The sequence below is a fragment of the Neodiprion lecontei genome, chromosome 2 (assembly GCF_021901455.1).
Source record: "Neodiprion lecontei isolate iyNeoLeco1 chromosome 2, iyNeoLeco1.1, whole genome shotgun sequence".
Taxonomy (NCBI): domain Eukaryota; kingdom Metazoa; phylum Arthropoda; class Insecta; order Hymenoptera; family Diprionidae; genus Neodiprion; species Neodiprion lecontei.
In genome coordinates this window covers 10,315,673-10,337,011 of record NC_060261.1, presented here as the reverse complement: position 1 = coordinate 10,337,011, position 21,339 = coordinate 10,315,673, and the positions used below count along the sequence as shown (strand labels likewise).

At 40.3% G+C, this 21,339-nt stretch overlaps 1 protein-coding gene across 6 annotated transcripts in view; it reads right to left on the bottom strand.

Moving 5' to 3' along the window:
- Window positions 1-137: 137 nt before the first annotated feature.
- Window positions 138-21,339, bottom strand: part of LOC107227176 (RING finger protein nhl-1) — a 35,967-nt gene continuing 14,765 nt past the window's right edge. For 3 of the 6 annotated variants that reach the window (XR_006902567.1, XR_006902568.1, XR_006902569.1), the window contains 10 exons: window positions 20,565-20,914; window positions 20,000-20,275; window positions 18,379-18,706; window positions 16,154-16,377; window positions 12,114-12,412; window positions 10,811-11,090; window positions 8,103-9,628; window positions 4,842-5,294; window positions 3,810-3,971; window positions 3,577-3,718 (listed from right to left, as the gene is read on the bottom strand). Coding sequence is in view for 3 of the 6 variants with exons in the window: in XM_046730153.1 (XP_046586109.1) it covers window positions 8,020-9,628; window positions 10,811-11,090; window positions 12,114-12,412; window positions 16,154-16,377; window positions 18,379-18,706; window positions 20,000-20,275; window positions 20,565-20,914 (3,366 nt within the window). In the remaining 3 variants the exon portion in view is untranslated. Of the gene's footprint in view, window positions 1,958-3,201; window positions 3,484-3,573; window positions 3,719-3,809; window positions 3,972-4,841; window positions 9,629-10,810; window positions 11,091-12,113; window positions 12,413-16,153; window positions 16,378-18,378; window positions 18,707-19,999; window positions 20,276-20,564; window positions 20,915-21,339 lie in introns of those variants that run through there. The other 3 variants (XM_015668233.2, XM_015668234.2, XM_046730153.1) reach the window with 3 other exon arrangements.

Genomic DNA, 21,339 nt, shown 5'->3' with positions numbered 1-21,339 from the left:
AACGATGCTCTATATTTTCTTGAATTAGCTCACTCACCATTGCCGAGTAATTTCGGATGATTATTGGTGAACATTAGGGAAAAAAACTAACCAACTAACACAACAAAATGGGAATAAAAAATAACGAAAACATTGAATTAAATTTCCATGTAGCATTTACTTTCCGCAACAATTTATTCAAAGCATACAAACGGTACAAACAATGGTTCATTCTGAGTACAAATTAAATTATTTCATTTGGGTATAATGCATCTATATATATATATATATATATATATATAATGTATGTTTGTATGAATGACGTGTTATATAGTTGTGTGGTTCATGTGTATATAATAGCATACTTGTGTGCCTGCTTATGTGTGTAATTTTTACCTTTCCAATTTCCCCTTTCATGCAGGTATTTAAAGCATATTCATTAATTTTTCCGTCACGTATCGCATATTTTTTTACTCTGTGACGTGTGTTCAGGGATTTTGTGACAACGAATTGCACTCAACGCGGCGGTTCAATTTAAAACTAGTCAAGATATAACACGGCGCGAGTGAATTTGTGTCTGATAAGTTGGATCGTCGATATACAGATATAACATGTAGGGTCTTCCTCCGGGGCTTCCCCAACAATTTATTTTCTTTTTTACCACACGCAGATAACGTCGGTTTTCCCTTTTTCTTCGCAATTCAACACGAATCTCTGCGCTGTTACACATTAATTGTATCATATAGAGTTATTAGAATTAAACGTTCCGCGGGAACGAAAGCGAGTCTACGTCGATTCTAATCGCATAGCTATCCTTATCGATCCAATTAAAACGAAGAGGAAAATAAAAGAAATACAAGAAAGCTAATGAAAATAAAAAAATCTTAGAGAATTGTAAAAAAGAAGAGAAAAAAATCAATTTCATTGACTAAATATATATAATATTATTGTGTACGAGTATACCTATACGTATCATTTTTTATAAATTATACGACTGAAGAATAGAGTAAAAAGACGCAAAAAAAAAAAGAAAAAAAGAAACTGATGGATAAATGAACGAAGATTTAGAAAAAAAATTGACAATCAATAGTACCTCGCTGATCGGTATCAAGAAACCTGAATAATATACCTACAGAAACAATATCAACGCAGCGTATTGTACGCGTCGATTTAATTCAAATAAATGAGCATATGTATTTGTTTTATGAATGTAAATGACGATTCGACGGTGAACAGGTATGTATCTAATAATAAGCCTCTTCCTTTTTGATCCTCGTAAAATTGAATTTGCTGGTAATATTACAGAGATAATTGTAAGGAACGGATACGTAATAACGCTCGTTGACTGAAAACTGTAAAACACGGTAACCCTAACAAACTGTTCTGTTACAGATGTTTTACGGGTTCGAGTCTCAGAATGAAACGGCCCACGTCGATAAAGAAGCTGCCAGATCGCTAGCACAACTTCACTTACCCGCCGAGTACTGGTCAAGAAAATTTGCCCAGGTGTAACCGTCTTCAAATTCTTCCGTCAACGTAACGCTGTTTAGAAAACCTGTACACGATGATTTTCCCGGTCACAAACGACGATGTTACCGGCCGAGGTGACCGCAACACCCTCGAGTCCTCTGAACTCGCCGTCTCCGCTTCCCCAGCCGCCGAACGCTCTGAGGAAGACTCCCTCCGGGGTGAATATCTGTATCCGGTTGTTCCCCGAGTCGGCGACCACGATGAATCCCTGGTCGTCGACGGCGACGCCCCGAGGGAATTTGAACTGACCATCCTCCGAGCCCTCAGACCCAAATGACGTCAGCACCCGGCCATTCACGTCGAATATCTGCACCCGGTGGTTGTTCCCGTCGCTGACGATCACCCGGTTAGTGTTGCTCACCGCGATGTAGTGCGGGTGCTCAAGCTGGCCTCTTCCGCTTCCACACGAACCGAACTTACCCACGAAGGTGCCGTCCGACTGGAACACCTGGTCAAATTGTTCCAAACATTGTTTTAACGGGTGTCTGAATGATGAAATGATGTCCGCGCAAGTTATTGGATGGAGGTAAAAAAAGAAAATGAAACATGTACCAAAATCGGAAAACAGAATGATCACATATTTCGAAATTCCAAAACATCCGAAAGGCTGTTTCATTGGATTTTAAAATGTGGAAACTCAAAGTATTATTTCAAAAGTTAAGATGTAGGTAAGTCAAAATGAAGAATCGTCGGAAAGAATAAATTGGCCTTGAAAATATTTCTGGAAGTTTTTGATTCACGCTTCTCGCAAAGTTCATATTTGTGGGAATTTTCAAACTTTTTACTGGGTTATAAAATTCCAAGTCTAATCCAGGGAAAGATATGTTAATTTCAGTGATTTTCAGAGAAGTATTTCTTTTTTTCCGAAATCATTCCACTTTCCCTCATTCGTTTACAGTTTTCGATTTGCCTCGAAGGTGAATGTTGAATTTTTTAAAGTTTTTAGAGCATTTTTAGAAAAATCTTCCATCAAGCTTTGGAGAAAAAACTTTTACTGAGGTTGAATTGTAAGAAACTGACAAGTTTGGAATTGATTGGTTCAAGTTTATAGTGCTCAAAAGTGGCAATTACGGGTTTATAATTCTGAATTACATCCATATTTGAATTAGCGGTCTGATGAAATTGGACTCGGAGAGTGTTGATAAGTTGTGTTTCTCGGTGACTGTTCCGCGACTTGCCAACTTGAGTTGCCAGGAAATAATCGTTATACGGATCGTAGCTCCAGAAATAATTTTTCCCATATTGCAAAGAGATGAAAAGAGCCAGTTGTCGAGTTGGATCGTGTAAGACTGTGCGTAAAAAACACTAATGGTCGATTTATCAACGGTTGTAACGTATGCAAAGTTACAAGGTAGATTTTAGTTAACTTATTCGCACCTGAGCAATCTAATAGAAGAGTGATTACTTTTACAAGATTTGGACGGAATTATTCTAAATTGTTTGAAAAGAAGTTACGACAAGCTGTCGTACTTACATACTAACAATTACACAATGGTACAGAAATGAGCATTGTTCCCTTTCATTACAAATGCAATCACTGTGAACTAAAATATGAGATGTGAACTTGAATTTGGTGTCGACCTGGGTCTATCTGATGTTGAATTTCCAATCGGCTCTTGTCAATTTTAACATCATCAGTATTTCAATGCACCCATCACCCAGATCAGGCTGCAGAATGAGAAATAAAGGTACCTGTACACGGTGGTTCTCCTTGTCGCAGACGTAGATGAATCCCAAAGCGTCCGTTGTGATGCCCCAGGGGTAATTGAGCCTCCCGTCTGCGCTGCCCTGGGAGCCAAAGGCCCTCAGGAACCTTCCGGAAGGGTCCAGGACTTGAATCCGATGGTTATATCGGTCAGCTATTATGAACTGACCGATCCTGTTGACGGCGACTCCAGCCAGACAGTCGAACTCGCCTTCTCCGCTACCGTACGTTCCAAACTCCTTAACGAAGTTTCCGTTTCCGTCAAACACCTGTGGAGTTTCAAACATCCAATAAGTTTTTCAACTGACTTCAAAATATGGAAAGCTATCGCGATTGAATGATAAAGTCTTTCATCGTACTTGAATTCGATGGTTGGAGCTGTCGGCTACGACGATGGAATTGTCAGGGCCGACGGCCAGGCCTCGCGGCCAGGTAAAGCATCCGGCTTCGCTCCCCCGCATCCCAAATTTGAACAGCTGTCGCCGCTTCAGCAGGTACTGACCTCTGAAATAAGAGTAATAGATGATTACGGAAAAGAGAATGTAGGTACGGAATCGAGGAGCAGAGATATTCACGAGTAGTGTGCGGTACTCACCTAGTGGAGGAACCTGCTGCCGCGTGAATAGCGGGAGCTGCTGTAGGGGATGTGGGGGAGCCTGACGGGTTTTTTTGGTCCTCGTCAGAAGATTCGAATGAGGTCTGGCCGGTGTGTCTCAGTGGCAACCCTAGCGAAAGCCTTCGCGAGGCGGCACTCGCACTGCGTTAGGTGAAAAAAAAAATAATGTCAAAGTTTTTAAAAAGACTTTTTCTTGCCCAATGAGCCAACAGGAACTTCGTGCCACGGATCATTTGTGATAATCGTATAAAAACGTTATCTCTGGTGAAGGTTATAGAAAGGCAGCCGAAGAATTAACATTGTTCGTAATGTGCACGGACCATCATTTCGTTATTAGAAATGTATTGAAACTAGGCACAAGCATCTCACTGTTGCCCTATTTTGAGTTACGGTATTGGGACACGACTCTACCCTTCGACTTTCCGTGAAACATTTGGAAATTTGCGAGAAAATTCGACCAACGATCAGAAAACTGAGCTTGACTCGATCAGACCAATGGCAATGTTCCAGAATACCCGTTTTACGCAACCAAACGGGTCTGTACCATGCAAAAGCTGTTTGGGTTCGCCTGCCTTTCTGTCCTTGAAAATAATATCCAGCTCATTGTCAGTTAAAACCACACCGTCATAACGGTGATCGAATACGGTGACCCAGTTTCTCCATCTTCCAGGTGAATTCTTCAGCGTAAAACACGTCGAAGATCTGAGCTTCGTACTGAAAATTGGAAGATGGAAACCCTGGAAGATGGAGTCAATTTTGAGCCCGGCTCTGTGTTCCCCAGATACCACAAACCCAATGGTGATCCAGTCGTTCCATCTTCCAAGTAAACTGATCAGCGTGAAACATATCGAAGATCCGAGTGTCGTATTAAAAGTTGTAAGATGAAAACCCTGGAAGATGGAGTCACTTTCGGCTCCGGGTTCTCCAGAGACCACAACACAGCCGGCATTGAAGAACCCTGCGATATTCGAGCGGATGTTGAAAACGGGAAAGTTGAGGAAAGGGTCTGACCTCGAAGAGGCGGCCGCTGCAGAGGCGGAAGGTGGCTCCTTGTCCTTGGTGGTGCGGTTTCCGTACTTGTTCTTGAGGTAGCGAGCCCAGGAGCTAAGGGCAGCGCCATCCTTCTCCGTGGCTCCACGGTCCCGGTCCCGGTCCCTGTGGTCACGGTCGGGACTCGGTTCCCTGGACTTGAGGGCGTGCGTGCTGCGACTTCGCGCCAGCTCGCTACCGGCCCCGTACTTGGCCGCCAGGTAGGCGTTGGGCGACTGGGTTGTGGGCGAGGGCGGGTCGTCGTCCAGGTCCAGGTCGTCGCCCCCGAAGTTGTGGGAGCTTCTCGAGCGCGCCAGACGCTGTCTGCGTTCCTTGAGGGCCGCGTAACGCGACATCGTCGGGTGGGGCTCGGGCTCCGGATCCGGTTCACGCGCTGCCGCCATGGCCGCCTGGCTTCTGCTCTTGTTGAGGAACCTAAAACCGGCGGTAGGCCTTCGATTATTACCAAATTTTCGGAGCCTCGACCTCGAAGCCGGTACGGAAGAATCCGCCTATGCCAACGCCGACGCGGCAGACCTGCAGCCATATCCCTGAACGTTCCCTAAAATCTATCTACTTTTGTCTATTTCTTTTCTTTCTTTTTTTCCGCTGACAGTGCAAGGGCCTCGTGGCGGGTCGGTGACGCTGGCAAGAAGGCTTCTTCCGTAGCTCCTCTTTCCGTGCTAACTGAAAATTGCGTTTCTTATATCCTGTCTCTTAGTGGGCTAGAGGTTTTGTGCTCTTTAGACACGGTTCAAACTTCTTTAAAACAATCCCCAACATTTCTTGCGAATCATTTATTATTTGTTCAATGAAAGTCACTAGATACGTATAGTTCAATTATCTCTGTACACTATCATTGTCGATGGTACGTTACGTTGGTTGGTGAATCGTAAGCGTGCCTATCTGCTATAGTTTTGCAAACAGTGGAAAGAATTTACTTCGACTAGCATGAGTGATAACTCGCTTTTCATTCTGACCGGCAGTGAAACAATACTTTTTACAAATTTCCCTCGAATCATCATTTATGTACATTTCAAAGTTTAAGTTTTCAATATTCAATTCTCATGTTAATCAATATCGCTATAAAATATGTTAATCGCATAAAGTTAATCGTTATTCGTTAGCTGTGAGTAGAAATTTTTTTTTTTTTTTTGTAACATCGGGAAAATCATCCCAAAGAAGTTATGTTTACAAAAACATTTATTTAAAGCTATGCTCATGTTGTAGTGTATGTGTATACTTGTAATGAGCTGCTTTCGTGAATCGTATGAGGAACAATTGTATAGTCGAGACGAAAAGAATGAACATTGAACATTGAGAATATATGTGTAAAATACATGTACGAAAAAAAAAAAAAATTACAGTGATATCAATTGAAAATTAGGTAAAAGAAAAAAAAATCTCAAAAAAACTGCATCTTTTGTCACATTGTATAAATAATTAGGATATGTACAGTGAAAGGGAAATAAATAATGCGAGTTATCACAAAATGCAGTTTATTTACCACACCAATAACCATTATATCCTATGCAAGTCTATATGTGCGCCTATTATGCGTAGCATATGTATATATATTTTTTTCTACGAAAGTACAAAAAGCAAAGGATTGGAAAAAAAATCATCTCTACGATAGTATAAATGCGGTGTATAGTAACAGATAAATTGATGTAATTTGCTCGTCGTCTCAACCATCCGTTACATTTGTAAATCTATACAAGAAATACGTGATACGATTACACACTTGCAAGTTGCAGCGATTAAGCGATGAAACAACAGTGAAAAGTAGTGCAATTTGTACATACTGTACTATATTTAAGTACGGACTTGAGCAAAAGAGGTATGTATGCCGATAGGAACGCTTTCGTTTCGAAGTTTATGTATATATAATGTACGGAAACATATATATTACTATATGTGTAATGTATACGTATCGAAATATCACAATGTATATGTATAATATTACACTATGCAAGTACAAAAATACATACGCTGCATAGAATGTTTTTACGGACGCGTCTGTACGTCTACAAATTGAACGTATTCATTGGGTTCAACTACAAAAGATGATTAGAAAAAAAAATGCGATTTTATCTAGCGAATAGGGATAATTAACATCATCGTATCATCATTTCAATGCCTTTTCGAAGGGAAAAATCTATTTGTAAGCTCCCACCACTGTTTCAACATTCATCCTAATACCGAATCTAATTCGCTATTCTACAGGTGTATAATCTAATTATGAAATGAAACGTTGAAAGATATGGTTCAAGTTAATCAAAGTTGTATTAGATCGCAAAAATGAAGTTGAAAAATCGGGCACTCGCATTGTACAAGCTCAATTAATTACAACTTCAGTGTGATCACGTTGTTCTAATTTCTACCTACTCATGTTGTTGATAAATTAATTTTTCAGGTTTCCCTTTCGATACGTATTTTGTTTGGATAGATTGTTTGACAAAAGAGAGGAAAAATCGTGGCGTATAAAACTATCTCAGGTTTCAAATAGGAAACTTATGGAGTATCCATTTACCAACGCACAATGAGCTGTAATTCATCAGAATGAGACAAATAATAGTTTGTTTCTTTTCTGTTATAAAAAAAAAAATATTATTTACACTCTAAGTCGATTGAACAGCTTACTGAGTTTACGTAAGCTGTTTCGTGATTTTTAGGTCAATCTTAGGGCGATCAACTCAAGCCATATCTTCCAACAACAATGTATCATTACTATTTGTTCTGCTATTGTTTGGTTAAACTATAAACCGTTGACATTATTAATTAGCGTAACCCGACGCGGTATGCGGCGAAAGCTCATGAGCGGGTGACTTAATTATTATTATTATTATTATTAATTATTATTATTATTATTATTATTATCAAGATAGTGTAAAAGTAGAAAAAGAAGTTTAATTAACACGTATTTGCATGGATATATCGTGAACGGTTATACGTGTAATGTGTTATTTTTGTATTTATGGTTGTTAATATTCATTCGTGGCAAATCCGCAGAGTTTACAGACAGGAAGCGAAGAATGATGAATTTTAACCGAACGAAAGACAAGGAGGACAGCATCAATGTTTTCCCTCTATAAGGGAGGAACATCTGCATATTTCACGTCTGTAATCTCGATGGATGAAAAACGATATAGTACATAACTCACACGAATAATAAATTAATGAGAACGCTGTAACACAGTACGGACACACAGAAGACGGTGGTTACCATTTGCATTTGCGTACCTATGTCTAGACTTTCGTCACTTTTTTCAGACTTAACGGATTGGTTTGCCCCCGAAGCAACGTTCGGTTTCAAGGAATCGTTTTTTACGACAGCTGCTGCGCCTATCAATAACTCGCCGTCATCGGCACCGGCCTCGTTCGAATCGGGCGCATTTTTCCCATAACGATATTTAGCGATCCTCTTTACGCCGTCGTTATCGTTATCATTAGAGCCGCGATGGCCGTCCGTCAACTCGTCAGCCTCGTCATCCTTATCGTGGACCTCATTGACCGTCGATAATTCACTCTCTAACGTTTCCTCAATTTCGTAACCTTCATTTCCCCTTACCGACGTCAATTTATCTCCCGTGCTCGAGTCGTTCAAACTTCCGTCACCGCTATCTAGCTCGTTATCATCCCTTATTTTCGAGTCCCCTTTCACATTTTCCAAAACCACATTATCACTCGGACCAACTTCTATCTTCGCGTCAATCGGCGCTTCTCCGGCTGCGACATTACCCTCGGAGTTAGCAACCGAGTTCGTCGATCCATCCTCGTCCGACGAACTTCCGCTCGAAGTCACCCGGTCCTCTTCTTCCTCCTCGTCGTCTTCGGGATCGTTTCGTTCGTTCATCATCGACACGTTGTCCGCATTGTTGTTGTTGTTGCTGTTATTGTTGTTCTTGTCATCGTTCTCCCCCTTTCCCAAAGCTTCGTCTAGCTCCTCAACTTCCGGTTCACTCTTCTCGGCAGATTCTTCGCCCCCCGAATCTCGCTCGTCGTTGCTCTCGGACTCCGCGCTCTTCTTCCATACTTCCGAGGTCGTTTCCGGTTCCCGTGAACTGACGTTGAATTCCTCGGCGTCGGAACTGTCGATCAGCCATCCGTTGCTGCCCAGGGTCGGTGACTTTTCCCGCTTTTTGTAGGCGATCGTTCGTCCTTTCGGCCGATCGGCCGAAGCTTTCTCCTCTTCGACGTCCTTCGGCGTGACGTCACTCGCGTCGGAAATAGGGGGGCGGTTTTTTGGCTCCGGGGAATCCACGCGCCATCCGTTCGAGTCGAACTCGTTTTCACCGACGGTATCGCGGCGAACGAGGCGACTTTTCGGGTCGGGCGAAGCGACGGCAGCGCCTCTAATCACGGGGGAAGAGGAATCGACCGAAGACGCGTTCGGATCGGTTGCGACTTTATCGACGCCGTTACTTAATCGTGTCGCAGTGGCAATCGCCAGCTGTTCCTCATTTTCGTCACTCGATTTATTTTCACTAACGTTTACCAGCGAGCTTTTTACGTGTGTAGTAGTAACATTATTATTATCTGAGTTCGATTTCTCGCCGTCGTTAATTGAAGGCGGCGAGTCGTCGCCTACCTCGTCGGGCTCGCATTCAACGATATCGTCGAGAGTGTTATTGGTACAATAATTGAAGTGGTGAATGTCATCGTTTGCTACGAACCTGCTGGTGTAGCCGCCAGAGGTCGCGCTCGGGGTCGGCGCCGCCGATGATGTCGTTGTTGAATGGGCGGGACTTCCCCTTGACGACGTGTACCTACGACACGAACAACAAACACAGTCTTTAGGCGCTCAACACTCGTTTATTCACCGATTCAACCGGACATTCTCTCAGCTCTTTTTCGCGTCTATCGAGTCGGGACTATCGCCTCATCATTAATCGCGTTTTCTCCGGCCGGACTCTTTATTCTAGTAATTATAATACCATTCGCGTCGAATCCCAAGTATATGAATTATAACGCGTTAACGAACATTGACTTTCAGTTGAATGCTTTCACATCAAATACAGTTATGATTACAGCTAGCAATAAACCTTTTAAGCTGTTATAAAACTCTTCTGTAGTTGGGTTAAAGTATAGCCGAGCTGTTTGAAAGCTTGCACTCTATTGACCACCGGTTCCCTTGTCATTTTTAGGAGGTGGAGATGGCGAAAAAAGTCACTCGATACTAATCGTAATACAATGTCTTCTTACGTGGCTTTTGCAGATTAACAATTCCACAAGCTGTTTTAAGCTGGGCTTAATTCTACATCGATTACAAATTTGTTAAAAGAAACTTAACACCGTGGCAATATTTTGGGAAGATAGAATCTGAATGAGACCAAAATGCCTTTCGAAATTATTGCGGTCTGTCCAAAACTTCCCGACCCGAATATTAATAGATAATCATGAAAGAACCATTTTTTGTTGAGCATTAAATCTCATCCTGATTATATAAACTACTTCACGATGATTATAGTACTTCAATTTTGCTACGTCAGAAGTACCGTAAAGTGATTACTTCTGGACAGGATAAAGCTTGCTCAATTGACTTGGCAAAGAAATTTTGTATTATTATTTGATTAAAGTCAATATTGGAATTATCAATATGTCAATTATTGAAAATATTATATTCCTCGAACATTTAGAATCGATTGTACTTGAATTGACTAGTTACAAATGTACCGTATGGACTCGATTTGAACATCGTTTGCTTTCCAGAGCTTTTGAGACAAAATTGTTTTCTACAATTTCAAGTTCCACAGAGTTTCTTTTGACAGCTTTGCTTCGCCAATAGAAATCAAACCCCACACGTTACAGCCATGTTTTTTGACACTGCAAAGTAAGAAGTTTCGTTTTTTTTTTTTTTTGGTTTTCTTTTCTAGACAGCGAGACGACCATCAAAACACACCGAATTTAAAGCGGAATATATCGAGGTAACAGATCTGATCAAGGTGTACCTGGTGGAAGGTGATTCCTCCTTACTCCCTCGTCGGGCTTCCGCACTTCGAGCCAGAAGCGCCCCGATGTCGGTCCTTGCCATTGCTGATTCCCCGGACGTCTTTTGACTAGCGGATGGAGCCGAGCTCTGGGTGGGTGTCGAGGGATTTTCCGTCTCGGATTCCTCCTCCGTTTCGGAGTCGGTCTCCTCGGAGGAGCTTGTCGTCTCCTCTTCCTCCTCCTCTTCTTTCTTCGCCGGTTCTTCCCTCGGAGGTGGCGGTGCCGGTGCGGCACGGTTACCTACAGGATGCCAGTCATTAAAACCTTAATTGCCGGATGGAACCACCTCTGATTAAAGTTATCACTGCCTCAAGAACGCCGTCAGCTTGGGGCCTTCAAACACCTCAGGAGGAGTCTCGGTAGACACTCGCCCAACACCTTGGCCGGTCATAGAGACACATCGCAAATATTTGCAAATGGGTGTTTGTAAAACCTTTGCACTCGTTTGGACATACTTGATTTTCTTCCACAGATTTTCACGTGATTATATAACAAACAGGTATACAGTACGAATAGTGAAGAAGTTGGTACACATTCAATATCTAATTTTTCTCCCTAACCAGCTACGTTGATAATGAATATGATATAATTGATATGATATAATTGATATGATAATGAATGAATGAAATATCTAACTGGCAGTGCTGATATTCTGAATATGGTTGAACTCCTGAGAAACGACAAGAAGTCGTAATGTTTTTCAGAGAAAACGGTGAGCTGTTTATACTAGTCGTTGAAATCGAAGTGATCAATTTCAGAGTCTTCGAAATGTGCAGTAGAATACATATCGCGCAGCTGTTGAGCAGAGCCGAATCTAAGTTGCAGAAAAGATTATTTTCACTAGTCTAGAAGGACTACGTTGGACTAACTACTTGAATTCTACAGAAAAACAACAGTTTGTACTACGTGTACACGTGGAATTCTTGTAATCACATATAACATATTGAATATAAGTAATGAATAAATAAACAAATAAGTAAATAAATAAATAAACAAATATACACAGACTATATATATATGTATATGTATCTATATATATCTATATATACATACGTATATATAAAGGTATATATTAACAGGGGGTGAACTACTTGTCAAACACCAGCACACCGCAATAATCATATCGCGGCGTGAAATCTGCCTAAAGCGTAAGTAGGGAAGCCGACAAGTTATGTAGCTGCGGTGTAAAGCCTTGGGCACATCGAATTTCCAGCTGATTGAGCGTCGTACATAAATGAAAAAAAAAAAATAAAAAAAATATACCTCCGCCTAAAAAACGACTCTGAAACGGTCTCTGCGGCGTTGTCGTCGTCGTCGTCGTCGTCGTCGTCGGAGCCGCCGCCTCTCGGGGGATGTTCGCCGGCGGATTTGGTGATGCCGATACGGTTGTCGTCGTTCCTGTCGCCGGTGCTCGAGACAAGTATCTCTGCTTCATCTCTTCGGCCGTGAACGGAGCACCGGTGCTTCGGATACCGGAACCCGTCGAGCTTTCCGAACCGGTGCTCGAGTCGGAGGAAGCGCTTCGAGTTGCCGGCGGATGCGCATCCTGCGCTGATGTCCTTCTGGAAGAGTAAATGGATTCTCGAATCAGCGCTGAGCGAGCGTTTCATCTGTATATGTACTGTAGGGTGATTCAAAAAAAAACAAAAATTTTTTTTTTTCTCGCAAACAGGCTTAAAAGTTTCCTTTTGGCGTAAAAAAGTGCCAGTTAAAATTTGAGCCCTTAATATTAATATTAAAGTTGTCCTCATCGCGCTTTTCTATTTCCCATAAGAATAACATGGGAAAAATTTTTTTTGCACCTTCTGATTTTTGTTGCTAGCCTATCGTGTGTCATAAAAAAAAAACCATCACTTAATCTTGTAGAAAATTGAACGCTCTACAAAAAAGGTCTCTTATGATTTGTTGCGGAAACTAATAGTTCAAAAGTTATTCGAGGTCAAAATCCAAGTTATCGCAAATTTTACCGTTTTTAATGCATTACAGCAATTTTCATGGTTTGATTAAAAAAATTTAACAGAAAATTTGTGTTTATCTTGAACTTAGTCTTAAGGAAAAATAAGTTTGTCAATAGTTTTTTGGTATAGTGAGGCCAGTGATACTCGTTAAGAAAATTTTTAGCGTCAGTGAGCCTTAAAATCATAGTTTGTTTCCTTTTTGTTTAATCTAAGTGCAATAAATTTTCTTTCAGTCATTTAAAATACTTACATGAGGTATAAATTTAGTGACGATTGGTTTTGTTAAGAAAAGAAATTTATTTATTTTACTTGTACTTATAAATTATTGCAAAAAATTGTTGACAAACTTATGTCTTCTAAAGACTAAGTTCAAGATAAACACAAATTTTCTGATAAATTTTTTTAATCAAGCCATGAAATTCGCTGTAATGCATTAAAAACGGTAAAATTTGCGATAACTTGAACTTTGACCTCGAATAACTTTTGAACTATTAGTTTCCGCAACAAATCATAAGAGACCTTTTTTGTAGAGCGTTCAATTTTCTACAAGATTAAGTGATGGTTTTTTTTTTATGACACACGATAGGCTAGCACCAAAAATCAGAAGGTGCAAAAAAAAATTTTCCCATGTTATTCTTATGGGAAATAGAAAAGCGCGATGAGGACAACTTTAATATTAATATTAAGGGCTCAAATTTTAACTGGCACTTTTTTAAGCCAAAAGGAAACTTTTAAGCCTGTTTGCGAGAAAAAAAAAAATTTTTGTTTTTTTTTGAATCACCCTAATGTACTGGTTCGTTAAGGGCTGGGTTTGTTTGTAGGTTTGTTACCGATAAATTCAAGAAACAGTGAATCGATTTATGCGCAACTTGCACCAATGTTTTACCTATGTCTGCAGGAGTCGCGTAGACTGTATAAGTTATGCAACGTCGGTTTATATTTAAATGGAAAAAATTATAAATATATGATAAATATGCAGACATTTTGGGATTTGAGATTCGAATCATGTAACGTATCGGTTCTGCATGTACGATATTTTCTTATAGTGTTGAACACGTGTAACCATGGCTAGAGTTTTAACGGCTCAACTCAAAATCGGATGGTAGTCGATTTTGAAGAATTCTTTTTTAGGCAGTTGATGAAACTGATGCAGAGCCATAGTATGCGGCTATAACTGAGTGTAAAATTTGAAGTGTTTACGGTGACAAGATGTGAAATATAAAAATTACTTTATGGCTAAAAATTTGAAGATCAATTTTTATGCTCTATAATATGTGACAAAAAAAAAAAATTATAATACGTTCAGAGAATGTTGTAAATCTATTGACCTGGGATGAGTTTCGCGGTGAAATCTGCAGATGTTTTTTTTTTAATTCTCGTCAAATAAATGGCTAGGATAAGGGTTGCAATAAGACAATTCAGACAACTCGTTCTCATCAAAATATCATTTATTTTGAAAACTTTACGGAACCATTTTCTTTTCACTTTTTAACTTCACACTGAGAGAAGTATCTGGTTAAATAAAAACTACATTCTAACTAGAAATTTTTATGAGATCTCGTGATAATTACTTAGAATAGTATTCGTAACTTTTTGTACCTGAGTTGTTAATTTCAGTGAAAAAAAAACCCGTGAAATTGTTTACATTTTTGCGATCCAAAATTTTACTGTATCTGTAAAACGGATGTAAGAAAACCGTTGAAATCGGTACAGTTGAAATACTGCAGATCTGTATTTGCAGCATCGGAAAAATTAATATTTGCCGCGTCTCTGATTCTCAAAACAGAATTAGTGATTCGTATCGAGGGCGGTCTGTGTTGACATTTTTTTTCTACAGTTTTGAACAGGCATAGTTAGCCTGGTTATATCAGTTTCGATCCAACCACTCTACACATCGGTCGACACAAGTATAAGCCTACAGTGCAAGACATTACTGCTTTAGAATTGGTGACTCGGATACAGTGTTGCAATTAATTATGAAATCGGAGATGGTTTACCGTGTTTAATTTTTATTTTCTTTTAATAATGATCGGTATTTGTGGCCATTGGTGAGTAATCAATTATTATTGTGTTACCAGTGACGATGGCAGTTGTTGACTGAAATATTGATATTCTACTACATCGCAAATCGTTGAGTCCGGCAGAAACGGTTGGACAAGAAAAATGACTAAACCGATGTTTAAGAAGGTAAATTGCAACAGTTAATTGGCTTTAATTTTATTTATAAATGGAGCGTGAATTTGAAGGAAGTAAATTTGTAATTACGAATAACTGTGGAGAAATTTCGTGTCTTATTTTTCAATGTTGAGATTGTATTGTTTATACAGCTTTGATTAATCACGACTCATAACTTTGCGTTTTGTATAATGAACTATGATTTATAAATGTTGAAGAAAAAAAACTTGGCTAGCTTTATTGGCGTGTTAACAATCTGCTTTAATAACTAGAAACTACTGCGCCGAAAGCAATTTCTATTTCTGTTTAACATACGGTATTTAGCTTTTTTTATTTTTCACCCAAAAAGAAAAATATAGTTCTGAGTACAGAATAAAAGTAAGTTTCGTATCTGTAACAAGAAAATTTAGTACGTATTATGATCTTTTTTAATCTAACACACGCAACATGTTTTCTTGTCATTCATTGTTCATGCAAGAATAAATTAATGCCAGAGCTTTGTTCAGCTGAAAAAATTTACTCAACGGAACAAACAGACGGGGCGGGGTTAAAATTCCGTATCTGCAAAGTTCCGAAAGTGCCAAATTCCAAATTTTTTGGTGGCAAAACTTAAAGCAAAGAAATCAAACTTTGACGAAACATCAAAGTGTCGAATGGTCCAAAAGCCATCGCTCAAGATTCTAAAATTGCAAAATTCCGAAAGTGGCGAAATTTAAAAATCTGTAACATCGAAATTCCAAATGACCGAAGATTTTCAGTTCTGTGAATTTCCGGCTCGATGAAATTTCACCACTTTGATTTTTCCTTGTTTCGTTTTTGATTTTCGGCTTTTCTGATTTATTACACCCACTCGTCGAAGTAAACTACGCTTTGTCAGTATACTTTAATTTTCCAAATTTCACCGCATAGAAACTTTATTTTTCGGAACTTTTGAGTCGTTGGGATTCCGGCCGTTCGAAACTTTGTTGATTCTTCAAAATTCGATTTCTCTACTTTAAGTTTCGCTGCCAAATAATTCAGAATTAGGTGCTTTCGGAACATCAGCCCCGCCTCGAACATACAAAAAATTCTAGGCAGCTGTAAGAAAAAAAAAAAAAATCTTTCTCACTGCATAAATGGCAAGTTATCTCCGTTTTTGCAACACGCAAGTAAACTTGTTATTGGATTTACCTAGCGGCCGAAGTTCTCCTAATCGATTCCTCAGATTCGCGTTCCGCCGGTTCCCTCGGTTGAGGGACTGTCGGAATAGTGACGGAAGTTGGGGGATGGACTTCTGCTAACGCCGTTTCCGAGGAAGACGGTGCGTTTTTGTTCTGCTTTTTGATCCTCGATATCTCGTCGTCCTCGCTTACCTGCCTTGCGGCAGCAGCGGGTGGCGCCTTCCTCACTTGGACCTATTGTTTTTAATCAGACATTGGTTTTTTCGGGTAAAAGGGACGTATGCAAGCGCCGGCTTTAAGCTCGGATTAGGAATATTAATTCGGGATATTACGGGCAATTGGATACCAGGGAAGAATCTATAACGCTGACCGATCCATTCGATAAGGAACTAGATTTGATGGTTCGAAAAATATTTTGCCGACAAACGATCGAATCTCCTTTTTTTCGGAGTTTGAGGGAGAAATTCCTATTCGTGGTTTTTATGTATTTCATAAAAAAAAAAAAACAAATGCAGACAAAATTTGAGATTGATTTCTGTTTTTCATCAAAACTTTTAAAACAATCTGATGAGATGTCCTCGATTTCTTCAGGGTGAAAATTCTCACGAAAAATTTAAAGTCACTGTGTATTTGACAAGATAGTTAAAATCGGTGAAACTTTTTATCCGACGCTCAGTTGCGAAACTGTCCAGCTGTTTATTTCGTACAGCACTACGTGCTATATTCATAACGAAAAATTTCCAAAGAAATCGTCACAACTTTTTTTTTTGTTTTTTTAGTGTATATGTAGGAGTGAATTTTGCAGACGGGAGCGTGAATGTGAAATTTGATGGAGGAAAAGTGTGTGAAAAATAGTGAAAATCAGAAGAGTATGAGTAAATCTTCTACCAAATATGAAATGCTGTTTGAAATGTAACGATTAAACCTTCTTTATTAGTCAATTCTGTAAACTCAGCCCTAGGCGCGCATGCTTAACACTGCTCCATATTGATATTTTTAATATTAAAAAAATAAACGCTGCTGATTAATAACTGCGATGAAAGAATAAAGAATTTTCAGTATCCTATAATAGCGAGGAAGCCGCACTCTGAATATTTATATTGAAACGAATGAATAAATAAAAACAAACAAAGAAAGTAATAGAAGTTTTTTTTTTTTTTTTTTTAAGAAATAAGTAAATTAATGAACGTAAATAAAATACAACGTGGAAAAAAACACGATTAGATTAACAAACGAGTGGTGAATCTTTTACGTGAATATGTGCAGTATACTTAGGACAAGGTGACGTTTGGTTACTGTTACATGTCGCATTATGCGTTATGATAAACACGGTACATCGCTTCGAACTTATTTTTCGTTGCAGGTAGGCCGAAAGCGGAGGAGCAGCCGCGGCTTCGTTTTGGTCTTAGGCTTATAGGGCGGGCTTATAGGCTCGGCTAGGAATCACTGTCAAACATAAAATTCCGACAGTTTACATATGTCTCGATATTCGCTACTACGGAGGATCTTTTCTTGATCAATGATCGAGATTTTCGAGATGCCAGCTGCGGCAACTCGGTGTTAAGCGTGTTGTGTGCATGAAATATGATGACGTACGTCACTGTCTGAAATAATTTGTAACGATACTTGCAATTACTCCGTCTTTCAAGTTTGTTTCACCATTTTGTTTGCGTGTTACGTTTAAGTTTTGATAATTGTTACTGAAAGGTGATTTTGCATAGGATCGTGAAGATTTTCGAAATCAAGTTTTAGGCGTGATTCAAAAAGCTTTTAGCAAGTTTGACAAAAGGTTTCCACGATTTGCAGATTTCAAGAGATCCGAAATGATTTCAAATACTTGATAACTGTTCTTTAATTTCTGGGTATTCAGTCCTCATTATTTCGTCCCTTCGAGCAATCATTTTCAACATATATAACCATCGAAAGTTCAAATTTTGGCAAGAACTCGTTACCACCGTTAAAAATTCGAAAGTTAGCGTCTTCGGTACTTTTGAAATTCGGAATTTAAACCCCACCCCCTAGTACGCGTACTTTTTTTCCCAACCCAGTACGCAAAACAATGAATTCCCGCACAAGTGCGGGAATCTACTGTTTTGCCCACTCATTCGGGTACGCAAAGTAGAATTTTCCCCACTCAGCGAGGAAAATGTTCTTGCGGAACGTTCGAAAAGTATAAAATCGTTTCAAACAGCGGTTGGCACGCATTTTTTTTTTCAAATTGGGACTCGTGCTAACCTGAGGTTTCGGTGGCTGCGCGGGTTGCGTGGCCGCGGGAACTTCCTCCTTCTTCTTCTTCCCAACGCGCTCGCATTCCTGCAGCTTGAGCATTACACGGGGCGAGTCCGTAAGCCGGAAAATACCAGACAGCGGTCCTTTTCCCGCATCCTCCGTATCCAGGACCTTCTCTCGGGTCGGCGCAGCTCCCCCCGTCAATTCCGTTTGCGCCCCCGTGAACCTGACGGCCCTCGTATCTCCGTCGGAATCCTCCGCGTCTCGTTGGCGCATGAATCGACTCCTGTACCGAGATTTGTTTCGGGGCGGCTCGTAGTCTGGCGTTTCGTACCTACTCCGGAAGATTATGTCGAGATATCGGTTAAACGGAAATAGAAATAACAAGCTTGACGAAAATAAACCTGCAGTTTATTAGGGGAGACTTCAATTGGATTGGAATCCGAAGAATAGCTCAACAAGTTTTCAGCAATGTTACTTGTGTCATTGAAAGTGAACGCAAATGAAACAACAGTCCATTTTCTGTATAACGAAAATTATTCCACAAAAATTTGAATAACATAAGATATTGTCAATTTGAGAAAAGATTTTGTAATTAAAACGTTCAACATATATCAACCGTAGTGTTTTTCATTCGATTCTAACGTTTTTTGCTCAAAAATCGCTTGCATTAATTAGATCTGCAATCACGTTCCGCAAAATGACTATTCAAACACAGAAACAAAACATCAGTTGTCATAACTGGAAGTTCATGATTCTTTCTCATGGTGTAGATGAGGCTATTTATATCCACTGTGGAGACAACTATTTGCCAAAATTATGAGGCCATTTCCGGACATCATTATAACGAGGAAAACAAGTATAAAAGCTTCATAATTGGATCAAAAACAGCAGAGTTTAGTAATTGTGAACGATCCTGGAACTCTGTAACTTTTTCTCAAATTGTCGATACCTGAGCTTGTGTAACTCAAATTTTTCAATGTTCATTTTTACTGAATAACAGTAAACAGGTTTCCTCCATTCCTAACCTTCGTTTTAGACGGTTGATCGTAAAACTTGAGAGGAACGTGTATTGAAAACAAATGATTCTGCACCAAATTCCATTACAATTCTCAAAAATCAGTATTTTCCGAGATATTGGTTTCGGAAGGGGAGTGCATGGATTTTTTGGTATCCATGGATTACACGGTTTTCACGAATTACAAAGCTTCAAGGGTGACTTGAAACCAAATATATCACTCAAAAACTGCACAGTCGATGCGCGAAGACTCCGCGGCCACGTGAAAAAAAATACAAGTCGTTTATTGCAAGAGTCTCGTTCTTCACGCGTAATCTGAGGTTGCACCTCCTTTCAGTAAATCAGCGAGTTCATGGATGGAATCAACGCATTGATGGAATCAATCACAGCTTCCTGCCTATTTTTGCGAATCAACCGTGCAGTTTTTTTGAGCCATTTGATTTACTCAAAGTCCCATTGAAGTTCTATAATTAATGAAAATCACGAAATCCACAGATATCAAAAATCTGGACATGTATCTAGTAAACTACTGATTTTTGGGACTTGAGTCAATTTTTTTTTTTTCTTTTTATAGAGGATCGTAAATATTCGTGGTGGAATAAAACTCACTCGTAATCGGGAACGTAGCGGCTCCTCGGGGTGCGTTCATCCTCTTGTTGGCGATACTGAGAGGCGAGGCGGTGATCGCTTTTACTCCTCATAAGACCCTGAGGTCCTCCGGGAGGCGCAAGTCCTCCGGATCCTCCCAGCATGTTGCCACTTCCGGTCTCGGGTTTGATGTTCAATTCCCCGTAACCGGCTAAGTGCAGCACCATCTGGTTTGGTTCGTGAGGCAGCATGAAGCGCACCCTTCGACTGTAGTCTCCTGCTTCATACTCGAAGTTTCTGCGGAGAGAAACAAGTTTTCAATTACAAACAAGTTTCATTACAGCGAACTTGCCCGGGTTGATGCAAATCGAATCGTTGAAAATAACGTGTCAATTCAACAATTCATTATCCCTGCGGTATTCTAAGGTTAGATTCGACCGTCGTGGGTTATGTTGCGTTTATTGATATCGAGTTGGTTTCGCGCTCGGCCGACTGCGGCGCTGTAGGTTTCTCTGTGTTGCCAACATAACTGTCTGGCGTAAAAAATTAGCCGTCTCATTGTCAGATTCATTGTCCCCAAGTGTACCTGATGAACTCGACGGTGCGTAGAAAGAGTTCCTTGGTGTCAAGCAGCTCAGCGTCATCCCACGGGACGTTTTCGTTTATGTGGGCATCGGCGAGGTCGCAGTTGCTCTGTATGTTCGAAATTTCAAGCTCGAGATTTTCCTTGAGGTGGACGAGCCCTCTGAGCTCCGTGCCCAGATAGCGGTCCACCTCGTTTCTCAGATAGTCGGTGCGGTCTTTCAGCGCCTTGGTGAGACGTCGGTAGAACTCGTCTATCTCCTCCGAAACGGACGTGCAGTTTGTTTGGAGACCAAGGGTGTTCTTCTCGACTAGGGCCAGGGCGTCCTGGAGTCTATGCAGGCCCCTCCGCACCTGGAGCGATTCAAACGGATTAGGGAAAATTGGTTGAAAGCTCAAGGACGAGGATGCGGGAGGATTGATCGTCAAGTTACGAAAAACAACCGAGCTCCGCACGCAGAGATAAGATCGTTTTTCCTTTACTTCTTCTTATCAGCCCTTTGTCCAAGGAACACAATGCCCGGGCTGATCTATACCCGGTTTTTCACTTCGTCCTCCAATTACTCTCGCTTCGTATGTTCAGGATAATAAAACTTGCTTTTTACCGCGCCCTGTCTCCTTTTAAGAGTGAAAAAATTGACACGCGATTCGCGGCCAATGAGAAACGAAGCGCATGTTTTGTTCGCCAATTTGACGCGCGGCTTTCGCTTAACCAAATTAACGGGAAGTCTTTCGATTATCATCAACTCGTCTCATCGTCAATTCAGTGATGCTAAATT